The 18873-nt window shown below is 38.7% G+C and overlaps 1 protein-coding gene across 1 annotated transcript in view; it reads left to right on the top strand.

The window, feature by feature from the left end:
• LOC106637711 (uncharacterized) overlaps window positions 1-18495 on the top strand; it is a 121691-nt gene extending 103196 nt beyond the window's left edge. Inside the window, exons 10-18 of the mRNA XM_089595496.1 lie at window positions 42-194; window positions 1619-1765; window positions 2328-2548; window positions 3971-4408; window positions 5762-5826; window positions 6246-6450; window positions 7490-7635; window positions 7747-7878; window positions 18127-18495. Of these exons, the coding sequence (XP_089451622.1) occupies window positions 42-194; window positions 1619-1765; window positions 2328-2548; window positions 3971-4408; window positions 5762-5826; window positions 6246-6450; window positions 7490-7635; window positions 7747-7878; window positions 18127-18339 (1720 nt within the window). The 3' untranslated portion in view covers window positions 18340-18495. The remainder of the gene's footprint in view (window positions 1-41; window positions 195-1618; window positions 1766-2327; window positions 2549-3970; window positions 4409-5761; window positions 5827-6245; window positions 6451-7489; window positions 7636-7746; window positions 7879-18126) is intronic.
• Window positions 18496-18873: the final 378 nt, after the last annotated feature.

Here is an 18873-nt window from a genome sequence, read left to right as displayed (position 1 = left end):
GAAAAAAGAAAAAAGAAATACACGTGACAATTGTTCGACAGGAGCGACGCCGAGTGCAAGGCACTGCTGCAGCCGGTACTGAACCACTGCGAGCACTCGAGATGCTCCCGTTCGGAGTGCATGGGCTCTTTGCAGCACTTCTACAAATTGGCCAACCACAAGCACTCGATCGAGATAGCTTTTTGCCTGTGCAGGTGAGCTTATCTTTCTAACCCTTTTTTTATTATTAGTCAATATTGGGAGTCCAACTGGCAAGGCTTCGTTGTTTAAAAATGAGTTGTAGGGAATACATTTTTCACGGGGTAGCGATTCTTGGAACAAAGTAGGCAAGGGGTTGACTTCTACGAGGACCTGGATAATTGCATTGTGAACAGACCGTAGTTGGCTCGTAATCGCGTTGTGGTTAACAAACAGTACAAGGTGTGGTACTCAAAAAATAAATAAAAATAGAAAAGAGAAAAAGAATCTCTCTATCCGCTTGGGAGATTGAGGTAAATTAAATAGTCACATTAGGGGAGAAGAGTATCAGTGGGTCGATCGGCGATTTGTCAGCGAAAAAATACTGCAAGACGGGTTTGGTAACAGTAGCAACAACAACATTAAACGTGGAAATAAGATCAAGCCGTACGAGTGAAGGCGTCTGGGTGAAGACGAAGAGGAAGAGGACGTAAGCCGAGACAGCCCCGAAATTCGTGGGTGACATGAGAATATACGTGTACATACATATACAACAGCGATATGTGCTTCTGTGTGACAAATCGGGCCATCGACTCGAGAGTCTTACTTGGAAAATCCTCACCCAAGACGTTTGAGCAGCTGAACATAGCACCATTAGGGCTTTTGTTTTATTTTTTTCCTGCAGAACAGCTTATATACTAAAGTGAAACCAAGGTATCTCGGTCTTATGTTTTTTTTTCTTTTTTTTCGTAAGGGGACTTTTATATGTTATCTTTCGATTGTTTAATTAAGATATAGTTTCATGTTTCAATTGAATTTCAGTGAAACATTATATTTGCTTGTCATGTGAGAAAATTTTATGGAAATTTAAAAAAAAAAAAAAATAATTGCTTTAATGAGTTCCAATCAAAATCTTTATACCAATAAAATAAAATAAAAAAAATAAAACAATTGTTAAGCGTATATCTCACCACATAGAGGGTAAAAATGGTGTTCTTTTGCATTCTTATTTATTTCTTATATCTCACTCTAGTCGAATAGTAGGTAGAAAGGTCGGAGAGGTGACTACGTATGAAAAATTCTCAAGAGGCGCTCCACCTTCACCGTCTGAACATATAAAGAACTTGACTACTTTTTTTTTCCCGGTGGTCCCACGCTACTATGAAAAAGTTTTGCTCTTTTGAATTTTCCAGCTGCGATTTCGGACAATAGGTGTGTCGGGTGGGCCGGCGTGACAGATTCGATAATAAAATACGGCAAACTTTTTTAACTGAGCATTTCAACCGAAAACCGCTGGGACGTGATTTCTATACAACAAAAATAAATTCTTTGCTTGTGGCCGTGATTTTTATTCGAAAACATATGAATGGATATGATTTACTTTTAAATGGTTTGCAATAATTTTTGTGATGTATTTTTTTTTTCTTCTGCTTCTTTACAGGAGATCAGAGGGGAAACACACGAAGGACGAGTGTATGATGGCACAGGAGAAGATGCACCCGACGTGTGCGCTGCGCGTACCGGCTGGCTCGGAGACGCCCACGTGCGACACCCTCGGCGAGAATTGCCGTAAAAATCCGATTTGCAGGTCAGCTGGAACACTTTTATTTTATCGTATTTAAATTTTGGACGTATGAGAAAGACACACGTTTAGGTCGTGGTTGCGAGATATGTGGTTCTCGGGGCTGGAAATTTTTTAATATTCAACGAATAACAGAAAGATGCCTGGAATGATCGCCAGCAAATTCCATAATAGTGCGAAATTCGAGGTGAATTCCGATGTGGAATAAAACGAGATAAAAAAAAAGAGGCCACGATGGAAAGCGGGAAAAATATGCGATGATAAATTTTTCCACTGAACATATTTCTCACCTCTTCAGAACTTCTTGGATTCTTTCGATAAATTGTCCCTACCCTCTTTCATGCACCATTTTTTTCCTCCACCTGTTTTCCTTTATTTTTCCTTGTACATACTCATACCCACAGGGATTATAGTATTTACTTGGATGTAACCAAATCGTATTAATGCCGTGAAACTACATACATCTTTACATGTTACAATCAAACTCTCAAATATTTATGAAAAATAAGTGCGCTTTTCATTCGCATTGGAAATACGAAATAAAAAAAATCTCTTCAATAATCCTCAGGACAAAGCTGGAGCATTACGAGCAGAGCTGCGCGATAGACAGCGTGACGAAGAAGTGCGCTGGTCCAGCGCAGACGTGCCGTACGGCGATGCTGGGCATCATAGGCACGGAGCTGCGCTCGAACTGCGTCTGCAGGAGCGCGGACAAAAAGGGGGTCGAGTCTACGTCGTTTTACGAGTGCCTAGGATGGCAGCGGCTGCTTTGGGTCAATCCTTGCGTTGGTGAGTGCACGTTGGTTTTTACTTTAAATATGGGTAACAATGGTATCACCAATCATTGAACAATTCGAGTCTGGCCAAACAAGTAAAATAAGTGTAGAGACAGACCAGCATTTAAAAGTAGAACTGATGCGCATGTGGTGGTTGTGGTTTCTCTTTAAAATGTAACGCTACTTTTTCTTTGCTCTCGTGCCACTACTGCGCTTTTTCATCTAGTTCTGCTTGTATCTCGATCGCTCGAGTTGAGGAAAAAAAAAAAAAGAAAAAAAGAAAAAGCAACAGAAAGGAGCCAGACTGGAAACACGCACAAAGCTCTTCCTCTTTGGAAGCTCTTCCGGGAAATTAGAAAAATTCTTTTCTGAATCCCTTCCAGTCGTACACCACTGGTTTGGTACCTATACGAGGAGGAGGTGAGCGTAACGGCAAAAGGAGGGCTTTTTCCCACTGGAAAGTTAAAACGAGTTTGGAGAGAAAGAGATGGAGCCAAGCTAATCGCGTCGAATAGGAGATCCAGACTGAAAAAAAGAGAAAATAATACCGAAAGACAATGATACGGATGAAAAAGTAGCATAGGATAAATAATAGGGAAAGGGACACTTGTCCGATCGTGTTTTTTTTTTTTTTTTTTTTTTTTTTTTGAGGACGAACCTTTGGTAAAAGATGTCGCATCGACATACTTCTACTTTCCTCCCTTTCTCCCACATTTAGATAAATCATTAAGATATTGTGGTACAGCGACAGCACCAGAAATGAAAAGTCGCGCGTAAAAATGTGGGGAATCTCTCGGATCTTTGACTATACGCTGCTGCTATTGTACTGCTGTCCAAGAGGCCGAGTATCACACAAAAATAGTGAAACATGGGTACACACGTACAGTGCAAGGGGTGAAAAGCAGAGGAACATCTCGTGGAAATTCAGAGGCGGTATCTCGTCAGTTTGATCGTCGACCCGAATCTGTCACCAGACGCGAAAAATAACAAGCGATTCGGAATAGTGTGGAGTATTTTTCTCTTTATCCTTTCAGAGAGGACCCGTCCTTTTCTCTGGAGGAATAACTTTTTCCTTTTTTCCCTCGTCCTTTCCTTTTCTTTCGCTTTTCACTGTGAACTTGAGGTTGGAGATGGTTTTTTATGCTCTACAATACACGACTGGTTGTACTACTGAAAAAGTAGACCGTCGTAAAAAAAAACACCACTTGACCAAGGGATCATTTTGAAGATGAAGTTTTTTAGTTGCTATGTTATTGTCGTTGCTTTTGATGTGGTTAAGAAGGGTGTAAAGGACGAGATTTTGGTATTCCTGCTCAGAAAGAATGAGATTGTTCGTGAAAAAACTTAAAATGGAGAAAAAATCTCAGGCTGACCAAATATTGATGTCGATCACTTTTTTCTTCGTCATTTTAAGAATAAATTTTTTTCCACGCAGTCGAGGTACAGAAGGACTTTCACGCGCGACGGAACCAACACCACAATCACATAAGACCGACGATATCGTCCATCGAGCCAAGCCCCACGGAAGGAATGTCTCCGAGGAGGCCATCCTTGGCACTACCTTCCCCAGCCACCCCCAGAGTCCCCCTCGTCGCTGCCACGAGTCTCGGCCTCGCTGAATCCAAAACCGAAGGTGATCCTACGGAAACGGGCGAGTCGGAGGATAACGTCATACCCGAAGTCCAAACCGTCGGACAGATTCAACCCATGACCGAACCAACCATGACTACAATGAGTGACACGACGACTACGATTATGATGACGCCGATGACAACGACAATGGCGAGTACAGTTACTACTTCCATGGTGACAACGACTACCACAACTACGACGACAACTACAGTAGCGCCTACGCCGAGCACACCACCACCACGTGAGTAGTTTGTAAATTTACATGTATGCGTTGAAAAACTAATTCCAATCTATAAATTTCACAAAGTATATTAACGTGAGGGTCAAGTGATGTCAAATTATTGAAGCTATTTGAAACAAATTGGAAAATTAATAAGCCTGGGGAGGTTGGGAGAGGGTCAAAGTACTTTTTGAAGGAATAGAGTTCAAAATCGCGTTGAGTGGGGCGCTTGTCAATTTTTTGGCACAAGCTCAGTCGCTGATTGTTTGCCTCGTTTGTTTCGAGAAATACCTAATACGTCGAGCGAATCTACTAGCACATTTGACGTTCATGTAACTCCATTGTAATTTTAAAGAAAAAAAAAAAAATTAAGAGTACGTAAAAAAATTCGCTATTCATCTTAATGTTGAACAATAACGTTAAGTACGCGTTTTTTTACAATTTCTGGTAAGGCAATACAAAAACATATTCTACCCCCGAGAAATGTACTTGTAGAAGCATGCGACAAAGCAGCCAAAAGGTGGAGTATGTATACTTAAAAAAGCGACAAAGAAATTCCGGGCCTACTCGTGCGCGCATTTTTTCCTGAGCATACAAAATGACGTGTGCGCGTGAAAAGCACAGACGAAAGCTTATTCGGAAAAGGAGGGACTGTACATACATATAGAGGCTTCAGACGTCGCCGACTGGGAGCCTTTGATCGCCCCACCGGTTTGGCTTGGCGAAGTGCCGATTGCGCTTTTGTCGCTCGGAGGGAACAAAAAGTCTACGCTGGGGTAGGAACAAGCCCTATTTTTCTTAGCTGTGTATACTTGCTTCCGTTTGAAAAAAGTTTATTTCCATTTCACTCTGACTCGCTGCTGCAGTTTGTCTTTGATTATAGCTCGGGGTCTTGCGCCGATTTCAGACAAATAGACGTGTTGTCGTTACTTTTTTTTTTTTTTTTTTTTTTTTTACTTGTAGACTACGATTGAAATTTTGTCGATACTGATGTACATCAGATGGTGTGTCGATTGCAGACTTTGAAATGTAACCAGATTTTTTAATCATATGTATTACTGCAAATTATACTTCGCTATTAAAGATAAATGAAGTTGAAGAGGCTAAAAAATGCAAAGTAAAAAATAAAGTGCTCCGGTTTTAAGGTAGTGGAAATTTTCATCCCTTGCTTTTTACCTGGTGGCATGAACTACCAGGCACGAAAATGATGAAAAATCAAAAAAAACCACTTATGTGAGTATCTCATTCGTGGAAGTAGAAGACAAACTCTTTAGTCGATAGTAAGAATGGAGGGGGGGTGGAGTGTAAATATAGCAGTACGAATATTCGGTAGAGCCAAGTACATAATATATGCCACTTTTGATCTCTTTACAGGTTACTGCATCGTGCAGAGGATGGGCCAGTCTCACCAGTATATCCGCGTGGGTAAGCTCAAGCGGGTAAGTTTTCTGTTATTACATAGTTTTACTTCGACTATTTTAGTATTATCTCCAACTTGAGCACAATGTATAGGGACATTCCTTTCGTCTTCGGATTACACGACTTTTAATAGATGCCTCGTGACTTGAGTTTTCTTTCGTTTTTCGTATGTTAGAAGATTGCTTTGATGAACCTCACCGTTTTCTTGACGTCAAGGGGTGTACTTACTGATTTTGAAACGGAGATGAGGGACAAACTTTTTTTATTTTGCCTTGACGTTTTAATGAGCAACCGTATGGGTCCTAAAAAAGAGCTTTTGCAAGCTCATCTGTGCCACTGCAAAGATAATTTCCACCTCAGATCATAGATGTATGCACGTAGAGACCCACTAGTATCCTCCTCGAAAATAAATGTCCTTGTGCTTTGTTGGTCGGCACAGCTGTACCGGGAGGACGAGCCCGAGTGCTCGGAGCTGTGCCAGTGCGACGAGAACGAAAGCGCGACCTGCAGTGCCATTTGCGTGGAGACGTCGCCCTGCAAGACGGACTTTGCCTTCTATAATCACGCGGCGCCTGCCTACCAGGCCTACCGGGGCCGATGCCTCTGCTACAGCGGCCGCTTCATCTGCATGAGACCCGCCCCCGGTGAGTACCACCACTGCCTTTCACTTCATTCGCTGGAACTACTCGGTGGTAGTAGTATACACCCCAACGCCAATTAGTGTTTATTATTCCTACGCCACAGGTGACCTCGACGGTGTTTAATCACTATAGGACACGCTCTTTTTTTTACGTCCATCTCCTTTTTTTTCCTTTTCTATAATTTACTCAAGCTTGGATTACTTTTGCGGAGTGTACGTACATTTTTTACGCCTACGATGGAAAACAGAAATTGAGAGCATACTTTTATTGGGTTTCTGTTAACTCCGAGCTCGTTAGATTAGAGTCTAGATGAAGCACTATTGAGTAAAGCTACCGGCATCATTGGGTGGGCTCATTGAAATTTTACTGGGCATGCAGGTAAAAAAAAAAAAAAAATCGTAAATTAATACCATTTCTGTGAAATTAGTGAATTTTGTGTAAACCTTTTATTATTAATAAACGAAACATTAAACTTATTCTTATGACAAAAGTCACTTCTTCTTCTCAATGCACTTTGAAAAGTAATTTTACTAGGTCTCGAAGAAAGTCTCAAACATACTCTTGTTGAGACCATTCGTATTTAACCAAAAAATCAATCATTATTATCAGATTTACAACTTTTATTTTAAGTTTTATTTATCAAATACTTAAATAAAATACAAAATATGTAAGCATGATAATAATTAATACTTGAAACATACTCTAAAAATGTAAAGTGTATATAGATTTTGAACAAAAAAAAAAAAAACTGCCTGTACATAAGGTTTTATCGATTTTGTTTTCATGCACTTGAAACTGATATTTCCAACGAAAAAATTATTACAAAGATTTTTCTCTCTCGTCGAGTATAGGTTTCTCAGGGTAACCGTACAAGTGTACGGTGTACGGTTACCCTGATCGTTCAGAAGCAAAAAAATCGAAATAAAAACCACAGAGGGTTTTGATGATTTTATGGTTTATTTTTGAAACAGCAATTCTTATTTTATCAATACTGTGATCGATCAAAAAAAAAAAAAAGTTCCAAAAAATTTATTGATAACAGAGGCGTACAATATACCACACGGAGTCTTCATGTTCCTCGGGTACAGCGAAACTGACGAGAACTTGCTCAAACCCCACCACAACCTAACCGTCGTAGATGCCGTGTCTTCCCTCGACAGTTTTATGAGAGAAGAAGTCAATAACCAGGTAATCACCACTACTCACTTCAGTACCATTTTATAATATGTTTACTATACCATTTATTTCCCTTAAAACAAAAAAAAAACAAAAAAAAATTGTTTTTGTGTTTCAAAATAGACGATGTGCACAATCTTCCTGTACAACGTGACGAAGGAGAACGTCATTGCGGTCGCCCGGCTAATGACGGACGGCTCGTCCAGCAACAACGTCTCGCAAGCACAGAGCCTCAAGCATCTTCTACGCGTCAAGGTAAGTGTCCATACGAACTTGTTCTTATCTTCCATGTAATTTAGATGACACAGAAAAAAATACGATACAGACATTCACTATAAGAATTACTCTCAAAAACAGTAAAAAATAATTACACTTACCAGAGAACCGCTAACTACGTTCTCGAGATCTTGCTCCCGATGATCATGAAAAAAACGGGAAATTTAATTGAGAGCACATACACTAACACAAAAAAAAATTCTTGCTTCCTATACATTTTTTGCGTCATAACAGTGGCTCTATATATGTGCTTTACCTCTGTTAATATTATATTTTTCAAGCTGTTCATAATGTATTACTTGCATATTGTATGCAAATCACGTGGTACAGCTTATTACAGGTTTTATAGTACAAACAAGTTAGTTTACTATACATACACACGGAGAAGCCTTTAGTGCAAATGTAGAATGTGGCAGGTAGGTGCACAATTGTGTAAACGGTGAACATGCAGCTCAGACACGTAAAGTCAATCGACTGCAAAATAACGCGATTCCGGGAGAGTGGAAAAATTTATCAATTTACGACCACTCAACCGATGGCTGCACGTATAAACATGTACTATACTGTACGTTGTGGTTTTTTTAAATTTCACCTCTCTACTTTTCGAATTAAAGGTAAAAAAACGGATTACTTGGTGGCCACTTTTGTTGACTTTTTCGCCTCCCCTCACCAATTCCACTTCGACGCCCATTTGGACCAAAAGTGGCTTTACCTACCAATCGTCGGTGGCACTTCATTTTTAATTAACCAATCAATATTGCCAAGCGAAAATTCTCGTTTCGACAATACTCGCCGATGGCCTACTTTTTCCCCCAGACGCTTCTCTTGGCCCGTAAACTCTACTCCATAGGGATGTGGTACACGTAGTCGATAGTTTGCTAGTTTGAAGCCTCAAAAGCCACGGAAGGGCCCCGATATCCTCAAATTCGCGAGTCTTGGACTCTGGACGGGAAACCGCGGCCTCCGGCACATTTGCTGCTGCTAATCACTTTCTAATAAAGCAATTACGCGCACAGACTTCAAAGCTAGCCCCCTATCCTGGAGGAACCAGGTACTGAGATAACAAACAGAAATCGATAAAATCGTCAAGGTAAACTAAATTTGGTGATAACGTGGTTTGTGGCTCATGCAACTTCGAATTTCACATCTGGGCACTAATTCATGCAGATAAATCCAATTATGGAACTAGCGTTGTTTGCAAGCGTACACTCGTGTTTCGGACCAAAGTATAAGAATTTCTTGTGATCATACATTACTGATTATAGTATTAAATTTACAGTACTTGAGAAATAACCAAATTGATGGGTGTTTTACTCTTGAAACAGCTCTACCGAATCTTATAATTCTCAGCAGTAAAAATTAATTTACGAAGACTCCAAAAGGTAAAGTAATATATTACACATTCAATATACTTATCCCTCAATAAACTAAAATTTTTAATAGAAATTTAAGTTGCTTCACAAAAAAAAAAAAAAAAAAAAAAAAAAAAAAAAAAAAACACGTTCAGTTTATAGTAAAGGTATATATTTTTGTCGTACATAAAAAAAAAAAAAAAAAAAAAAAGAATTTCAGTTATGTGTTCTTAACCTTTATTTTGACACACTTATTAGACTCACACCGTCTTGTACGGAAATGAGAACTTGATCGGACTTCCAGCACCTCTTCCAGTTACGATAATATCAAAATAACGAAGCTGCATGATGACATACGTATTTTAGCAGTTAGCCAGTGATTGTCAGACGCAGGGAGATCACATCTGAAATGACATCAACATTATCTTCCTCCCGTTTCTCTCCAAGTTGTACTTTTCTATAGCCCGTTATTTAGTTCCAAAGTCACTCACTCGTGGGGACGAAATAAGACACATGTCAAATTACTGGATGTATTAACTCACAAGAAAGCCAACAATGGGGGAAACGCATCGCCGAGGAATGTATGTGGCAGCAGTAATGACACTTCCATCTAAGCTCGAGCGGAGTTATGGCTCACGTGGCTATAGAATCCAGCGATGATGAAGGATTAACGTCGTGAGGAATGGGTGATTTTCTTTTTTTGTAAGGGATCGTCCTTTTCAAACAGGAATGTGTTGGCTTACGGATATGGATTACATGTTTGATTGATAGTCGGATATTGGAGCGTAATACGTGGATTAAAAAAAGAGGTTTATTTTTCCAATTTAGAAATATACGTCTGTGTAAAATACACTTGCACAAACGCGTGATCGTTAAATATAGGATAGTAAATAAAACTTCAGTAGTTAGGGTATGCGTATGGTCAGCCCACCCTCGTACGTTTGAATAAATATTCACTATGATTAAAATCAATTCGGATCATATCGTTTTTACTGAGACAATTTTTTTCTGGGATTAGCTATTTGATGGCTAGTAAAAACTCTATTGTAAATCTTGAATTGTGTAACCATTCATGGGCTAAATCTTGCCTAGACTTTATAATGTTTTGGGTTTACTAACGTGGCTCTGCTGCACTCCACTAATTTTAATATTATTCCAAAAATTTTCACCATAGAAGTGTGTGAATTATTACCGCAGTTAATAGTAATTGATACAATTTATTTGGATTTTAAATCTATTACTATAAGCAAGGAGTATGGATTCTCGAAACTCTTTATAGTAGTAAAACATCACTTCAATATGTGTTGTTACTTTATTCGCGATAAATTTATTTGACTTGTAGTTTCTTAGAATTTCTGAATATCTTAAAATTACTGTCCCACACGGATGGGCGATTAGTTTGTCCTCCCACGTTTTAAATCAAAGACAGTAGTGGAGAAGAAGGGAAGCAGCTTCGCGAAAGTAGAAGATAGATCTCGAAAAATATTTAAAGTACCATAAATCTCGTCAAGCATATTTATGAAGGCAAAAAAACGCAAAGTTTGCAGGTGCAAGAAAACGTGCTGTTAGACACGCATTGGTGGAAAAGTTCGCCAATATGAAGGGAAAGGAGGAAAAGCCGCTTTTCGCGAAATCGATCGCTGTGACCATTGTACCCCATCTCTCTCAGCTTTTACTATCTCCTGATCCTCTTTTCGCGTTTCTGTTTTTGTTGAGCAGCTTGGCTCTACTTCGCACCTTCCAAGTCTTTTTTTTTTTTTTTTTTTTTTTTTTTTTTTTTTTTTTTTTTTTTTTTTTTTCAATTGAAATTAAAACAGATGAGCTGCACTGGAATTCATAAAGAAACTTAACAGTCGTCATTGTCCTTTGGAATTAACGAGTTTACAGTTTGATGGGCCAAGAGATTAATTGAAGTTTCCAACTCAATTACCATCGCCCTACTTTAAATAAATCGATACTGATTGTTCTCCATTTTATTATTTTTATTATATTGTCTCGGAATTATTTATTTAAGTGCCTCTAAGCAAGTTTTGGATTATAAAATCGTCATAGCTGTTGATCTCTTATTATATTTCCATGAAAATAGGAAAATAGGATAAAGTCTTTATGCACAAAATAATTTTGAAATAATCGAATTCACGCAAAGGACGAACTTTCTCAATGGCATATCAATAAAAAGTCACCCAAGACACAATTTCCATGAAAATGAGCAAAAATAAAATAACTTAAAATTAATCACAAGAGAGAGAGAAAAAAAAATGATAGCTAAAAGTATTGCAATCACAAGAAGACAAAATAAATCGAGAGCAGCCGATAAGCGAGAGAGTCATAGTGGAGACATTTTTTTCCGGGGGGATGAAGCACAAAAGTCGTGGAGGTAAGAAGCACACGTGGATTCTCATCCCATAGATTGTGGGGAAAAAGAAGAATCGGTCGTTGCCACAGTGATCTTCTGTTTCTACAGAAGAAGATGGAGATTCCTCCCTCCCGTTTGCTTCCAAACGATATCATCGCCGAATAACTAAACCCCTTTTTCCTTCTAATGTTTGCTCAACCGAAGAAGAAATAAGAAAAAGTCTCGTCAATCGACGAAGCCACAGAAAGTATAACATAGTGGCAGAGGCAGCTGGTACTTTGGTAGGGAATATATACTTGAAGAAAGAAGTTCAGTCGAAAAGTTGCGCTACCTAAACTTGGTGTCTGTGCACCTCTCAGGGTATCCATTTATGTTTGTATGGGCGTGTGTTAACGCTCCAAGGATCTTTGATGGCTTCACGACACGAGATCTCAGTTTGCTAATTGGAACACTTACATCGAAAAGCCAAGAAGAAGAAGTATTGGAGTTTCTTTCTCTTGTTCATATTAATTACTTGGAACACAAATTATAAGTTGTAAATAGTTGCACATATTATGTGTGATATATAGATTTTCAAAAAAGGATGGAAAAAGATCAACGAACATCGTTTTTAATTGATCAAATAAATATTTTAAGATGATATAATTTTTTATTGATCATTTAAAGGAAAAAAAAAAAATATTCACGAAATTTTTTAAATTTTAGAAAAACACAACTTTTTGTACAGAAAATGAAAAATTTCTTGCTCTGAAGACAAATGAATACTAATCATGTGTTATTTATACCATAGCTTAGTCTTTATATAATTTAAGATGATTTTTGTACTTATAACAGTATTTAAAAAGGTAAGAAAAGTAAAGCAGCAACGAGAAAGGAGCATAAAAAAAAATAGCTTGGCTCAGTATGACGACGACTCCATTGATTTTATTGGCTGTACGTGGGTATACACATATTTTTTGTATCTGTAATGTTCAATACGCCGTTTTTAAACGAAGATAAAAGAAGAAAAAAAGGATAGTCTGAAGGCACGCGACGACAGAAAAGCAGAGGATATCGAAAAGTAGATTGTAAGGACATCACAATGAAAGTTAGGAGTGAAATCAGCGGAGCAACTCGGTAAAGGGAAGGAAAGGGGAAGTAACACAACACAGCTGGGGAAAAAAGAATGGGAAGGAAAGAGAGAGAGAGAATTTACCTTTTCGTAAAGGAGTTACATGGAAATGAATGAAAAGTCACGAAAGAGAACCAACAGCAGAAGAGGGACATGGATCGATGCTCGGGAATGCGGATACAGAAGGTGGGGAGGCGTATGTGGTGGCACCTCCGTTGGCCCAATGCCAGATGTGTGCCTATGTGCCCCTTCTCACCCCCACATCATCTGCTTATCGCATATCTATGTGGAACACCTGCCACGAGGCAGTGCGCATTTGACGTCCCACACCATCTTCCGAGGGTCCCGCGCTCGATTTGTGCCATCGACCAAACTATTTATTTGCCTCCAAATGTTTATAATCCTTAGGGGCTCAAAATATCGCGAGCCAAATTAATCGTAGTTCAAGGAGTTTCCTTCCAAGAGGAGAAGATACGACAAACCTGCCGTTGACACTTGCAGCCATTACGAGAAAGGAGCCATTACCGAAGTGGTAACGTGTAATGTGGAAGCACCTGTTCCTCGAGATCTGTACCTTTTGCGCCGCCCAACTACCTATCACATCGTCCCAAGGACCAAGAACTTGAAAGTTACCAAGATCAGACGAGATCAACTGGATAAATAAAGTGTAACTTCCCAACAACTTGACCATCTTCGTAATTTTATATTTAAGTGATATACGCCATGTATGAGTGAAAATCATTTCCAATTATTTCAGTGGACTGAGCCGTTGATATCATCAAGATCTGCATAACATAGGAGCTGGAAGGGATTGGGGTTGGGGGAGTTGGTGGATTATCCGAAAAGCACAGAGGCTGGACCAAATACCGAATTGGAATTGGAGTTTCCAAAACTTCCGTCGATAATCCAATAAAATCTCTTCTCTCTTTTTCCGAGGACATTTCAAAGTTGATTATTCACAATCCACGGATCAGTGACACCGGATTTTTAGCCATTTTAAATTCATTGAATTTCGATCCATGTCCTTGTACCTGAACATGTATACCCACAACCAGACTCGAAAAAGCTTTGCCACAAATCTAGTCGGTGATCCAAAACCCAATGGTTGTATCGTATTGTTGAACTCAGATTGAAAAAAACGAAATACTGCAGAGTTCATTTATAGTAAATCCAATTTTTACTAGAGAAAAATAGGAGGAGACGTGAATGTAGAAGTGCATAAGATATTCTTTAGAGTAATTTCTATGTCCCAGAATAGGAGTTAAGTACGTACACATTCGGGAATAGTACACGAGTCTCGCATGTCCAGCGTAACATGGACTGTCCTACTCTTCCTCTTCCGCTATGCTTCCATCACATACCATCGACGCATTTGATAAGAGGAAGCCATCGATCGACGTACAGATGGAGTATTTCGAGGACAAGTCTCTCTTCTCTGGTGCTTTAGGTACTCTCTAGGGGGACATAGTATCCCGGAGCCCCTAATGAGCTTACCAGTAGAGATTCCTTCAGTCCTGAGATATTTTGGATTTTGAAATTCTCCACGATAACGGCAACGTCGACTGAGATGATTGAAACTCACTGTATACTACGGGACGAATGTGAGTAGACGTTCAGAAATCAATGAGCAATTGTATCCCATTCCACTGGTTGATTCTATACTTTTTTCTATTAACTTTATTCTTGAAAGCTGTATTTGCAACCATGCCAGTTTTGTCTTCAAATAGTTGATACTTATATAAATATATTTTTTAATTTTATTTACTGTACTTCATGAAACAAATCGCACCTTGTTTTGAATGCCTTATAATATTCTGCGGAAATGATGATGTAGCTCCAATCTAAACTTAATTGTTAAATAGCTCGTAAAACACTTCGAAAAAACACTATTTTTTCGAAAGTATAATTTCTGCAGAGCAGATCATTAATCTCAAAAATAAACCTTTTTTCCAAACATTACCGAAAAATTCTAAGAGGCTGAGAAAACAGCAAGTTAGATCGAAAATAACCCACAGACTCAAGGGATACTAGGAAAAAAATTCTCCACTCCTTAAACGAGAAGTTCTTTTCATATCAATGCGAGGCAATCCTCAACTATCGCATTATTTCCGCTTCTTATCTCCCTCCTCTTCTTTTTACGTCGATCGATTGGAAAAACAACAGAGAAGAAAGGGAATAAAAACGACAGGCAAAGACGATCCTCTTATTCTTCTGCCGAGCAGATTATTTCCTCGGATTTTCCGAAACGTCGACGCGGCTTATGGATGATCGCGGCGACAGAGTCCCCCCGGAAAGTTAATTAAGCCCACCTCGCCAATAAACTTCGTAACCGGCCGTGGCACCATCGCCGTAGCGATCGAATGGGCCACTCTTTTCTTCCATTCGAGAGAAAAGTTTTCCAACTCCTCCTTTTGTTCGTCCCAGCCGCGTCTTCCTCCTTTGGCTCCACAGAATTTAGCTGGATAATTTTTTGCATCTCTAATTAGCTGCCCCCATTGTGCGCTCCTATATTACAACATGAATATGCACCACCAGTTCATGGAACGTCCCTTTTCTGTATAGTAATTTTGTAAACGCTTAGAGGAAGAGCTACTATCTCCACGAGCTCGACCATACGATTGTGGAGGAGCGACAGTAGAGGCATAAATTATTGCCACAGCAAAGCGTCTTTTCCCTCGTGCCTTTGAGGGAGTCCCGATCGATGGACTGAGTAAACCTTGTCCTGCGAAATGTTTACTTGGGCAACTCTTCGGGAAGTTCCCGACCCTCGACTGTCCTCTTGTACTCACTACAGGCCAGACCAGCTCCACTTTCCGGTACAAATGTTTGGGTTAAAGATATTCCAAGTAATTTGGCCTAATGTGATTGTTTTTTACAAGTTTTATTTAAAAACAAATTATTTAATAATTTTTTTTGTTTTTTACACATAACATTTTCAACTTTGAAAAACAACTGCATAAAATTTTTTGTTTTTTTAATACTGTAATCGCATTTGTATTTTTAATTATTTTCATGAAAAAAACCAATTTTTTTACCGGAGATTCACTGCAACTTTTTACTTTTTTTTTTTTACTTTTAATTGTTTTTGGAAACAGCGTCCAATGGTGTTACTATCATATTTTGTATTTATTTGAAAAACAAAACAACGTTTTGGCCGTTTAGACAACGTTCCAGCCATCATCAGGTACAAAAATCTCTGACTTCTACGAAAGGGATGTAAAGTCGTAATGTTTTTTTCTTTTTCTAGAGAATTTTTTTTCTTTCTTATGCTATGTCACACGATTTGACCTCTAATTTGCATGCTTCAATACAGAATCATGCTAGAATTCAATTTTTAAATTTTTATTCATGATTTAAAAATGATTCACGATTCAAATTAAAAAAGCCCGGTTAGTATATACGTGAAAGGGATACAAAAAGTATAAACGGACGGTGCATTAAAAAAACTTTTCAAAAATACTTCATTTGCGAAAAACGCACTTGCAAAGCTTGATTTTCTCATGGAATATAAAAAAAAAAAAAAAAAAAAAAAAAAAAAGCACATAAATCTCGAAATGTAAAACGCGTGGACGCCGTGTACTATACATACGCGTGGGAGTCAGAGTGGGTACACACAAAAGGTGTACCATAATTTTTCATTCTGTACTTGAGATACGGTCTATGTGCGCGACAATTTATCACACAGCTTTGCCTCAGCGAGGGCACGAACATGCAAAATTTGAAAAAAAAAAAAAAAAAAAAAAAAAATTAAGAGAGAGAAAATTGCGGCCAAAATCAACTCCAGGTCGTCGACATGCGATACGACCAGAGAATTGTGGTTCACACGCCAAAGGCCACTTGCGTTGGTATATTGCACGTATACATATCACAGTGGTATAGATCGTCAGGAGGGTCAGGGAGTGAGAGCAAACGTGTGTAGTATCGACCGACTCGGGTATGGGGAAAAGGGGCCCATCTTACGACCTCAACAATTATCTTTTCTCTTGATTCCCTACCCGCAATTATCCCCTCGACCCCACACCTGTAACTATTTTTTTTTTTCTTGTTACGTGTGGTAACTCGGGGAAATATTAATTTTTCATAATTCCACCATCACAGCCGGCAAACATAATCGGCCGATCGTGACTCTTTGGTGTATTAACATATTAAACCAACAATTAATCAATGTTCCTTTTCCCGATAGCAAAAACACGGGGGGTCCATTAAAAAGTCGTTCAACCTTTTGAAACAAAAAGTTTTTTCTTATGCTCCCAGTGCATTATTTGGAGTATGTAGTTTTATTTTCAAATGTCACGGAAAATCTTGCTGGGAACAAAAATGCCAGACAAGAGATGATGAATATGTAACGCGCGATTTATGCCAAGAAAACGGTAACCCGTGACTCTTTGTTTTATTTTTTTTATTTCTCTCCGAAAGCTGCATCCTCATTTTGACTTGTCGGTGTCCTTTTTCAAAACAGTACACTTGCCTTTAACATAAATTATATTCTGTTTAATTTCTCATAAACTAATTTTAAAAAATCTACTAATTTAATAGTGTAAGTGGAGTTCTTATGTTAATGAAATCATTTCTATATAAAAGTCTAGCGAGATTATTTATAGTAATGAGACAAACTCAAAGTAATATTCAAAATATTTTGGTGTTTAACTATCATTTACATCATTTCAGTTGGAATCTGCAGTATTCATGAGCTAGTTACTGTACACGTAATTGCTTCTCAATCATTAGGAGTAATTAAAATAATTTCAAATAGTCTAAGCATTAGGTATTTACATTTTTACCTAAAATATATACATAGGTAGTGAGGTAGAAATATATTTTGTACCATACACGTGGTTTTACTAGTTTTTGTCAGTTTCAATTGTCTTTAAAACGATGCATCTTTTTTGTTTCCACTGATTTCGTTCGTCTCTTCAATTGACCCTAGGCTTATAGGATTATTGTCTCCCGTGTACGTTAGTAGCACAAATAGTTAATTGTATTTTGAAATTCAAAACCATTTTAGCTAGGCATTACTTAAAATTTTTTTTCCTCCGTCATATTTGCAAGTAATTTTTCTGGACTACTCTTTTCTTTGAACATTACAAAACGGGGTTTGGAGAATTCTTGGTTTCACGTACTGATACGCATACACACACTTAAGTCCAAAAGAACACACACTGAGAGAAATAAAAGATAAAAATCATTCAAGAATTCCATAAAACCTTACTGTTTAGCAAAAAAAAAAACCGATGATGCTTGTCATCTATGGAACAGTAACTCGAACAAAAGTAACTTTTCTGCCTCGGCGAAGCCGATAAAACACTGACACCCAAAACATAGGCTACACGAGTATAATATGTAGGAGCGGAAAAAAAAAAAAAAAAAAAAAAAACTGAACTGAAGGGTCGCGTATGCTTTGTTCGCAGGAGGAGTGCGCGTCGATGCTGCAGGGCCTGAGCGACAAGATAAACAACCGGCACCACGAGGTCTACACCCACCCGCTGCTCTCGATCTTCAAGATGGCCGAGGTCGAGATCAAACTGCCCCGTGCGAGCTCGGCAACGTCTTCCGGCGCGAGTCCACTGCTCTTTGGTCTCCTGCTCCTCATCCTCGTGCGGAGCCCAACCTTGTCCTCGTGACCACACGGTTCCAACCAGTGTCCAGGTATAGGTATCATTGCAGGGTCCTTGGGGCTGTGACTGCCATTGTCACTGCCGTCATTTATCCACCTGCAATGGCCACCACTCGAGGCCTCCTACGGCTTTTGTACATACGTTAAGGCTTTTAAATATATATACATACGACGTGCAGATACGTAAATAAGTACTGTCACACCGTACATATACATATCATGTACCATTACTGTATACATATACGATACATACATATTATAAATATCCTCAGGAGGATGATGGAGCCTCGCGACCTATAACTATGTTTGTAAATAAATTTGTATGCTTTGTAGTGGATGGTTGGTAAAAAATCGCTGTTGGAGGTACGGGGAGAGACCGATTCTAGGGTATAGGTGTAAGATATTCGTGTGTAGGTGACAAGCACAACCCACAACACCGTTATTTCGAAAGTTTAAGTTTTTTTTTTTTTTTTTTCATTAAAATCCTATGATTAAAAATGTTTTCCTTTAGATCAGAGTAAAATGTTGTTTTAGTAGCAAT

This window comes from Copidosoma floridanum, unplaced genomic scaffold (genome assembly GCF_036245765.1).
Source record: "Copidosoma floridanum isolate Cflo_tuat_1 unplaced genomic scaffold, Cflo_Japanese_pri ptg000025l, whole genome shotgun sequence".
NCBI classification, from domain to species: Eukaryota; Metazoa; Arthropoda; class Insecta; order Hymenoptera; family Encyrtidae; genus Copidosoma; species Copidosoma floridanum.
This window is presented reverse-complemented; position numbering and strand designations above follow the sequence as displayed.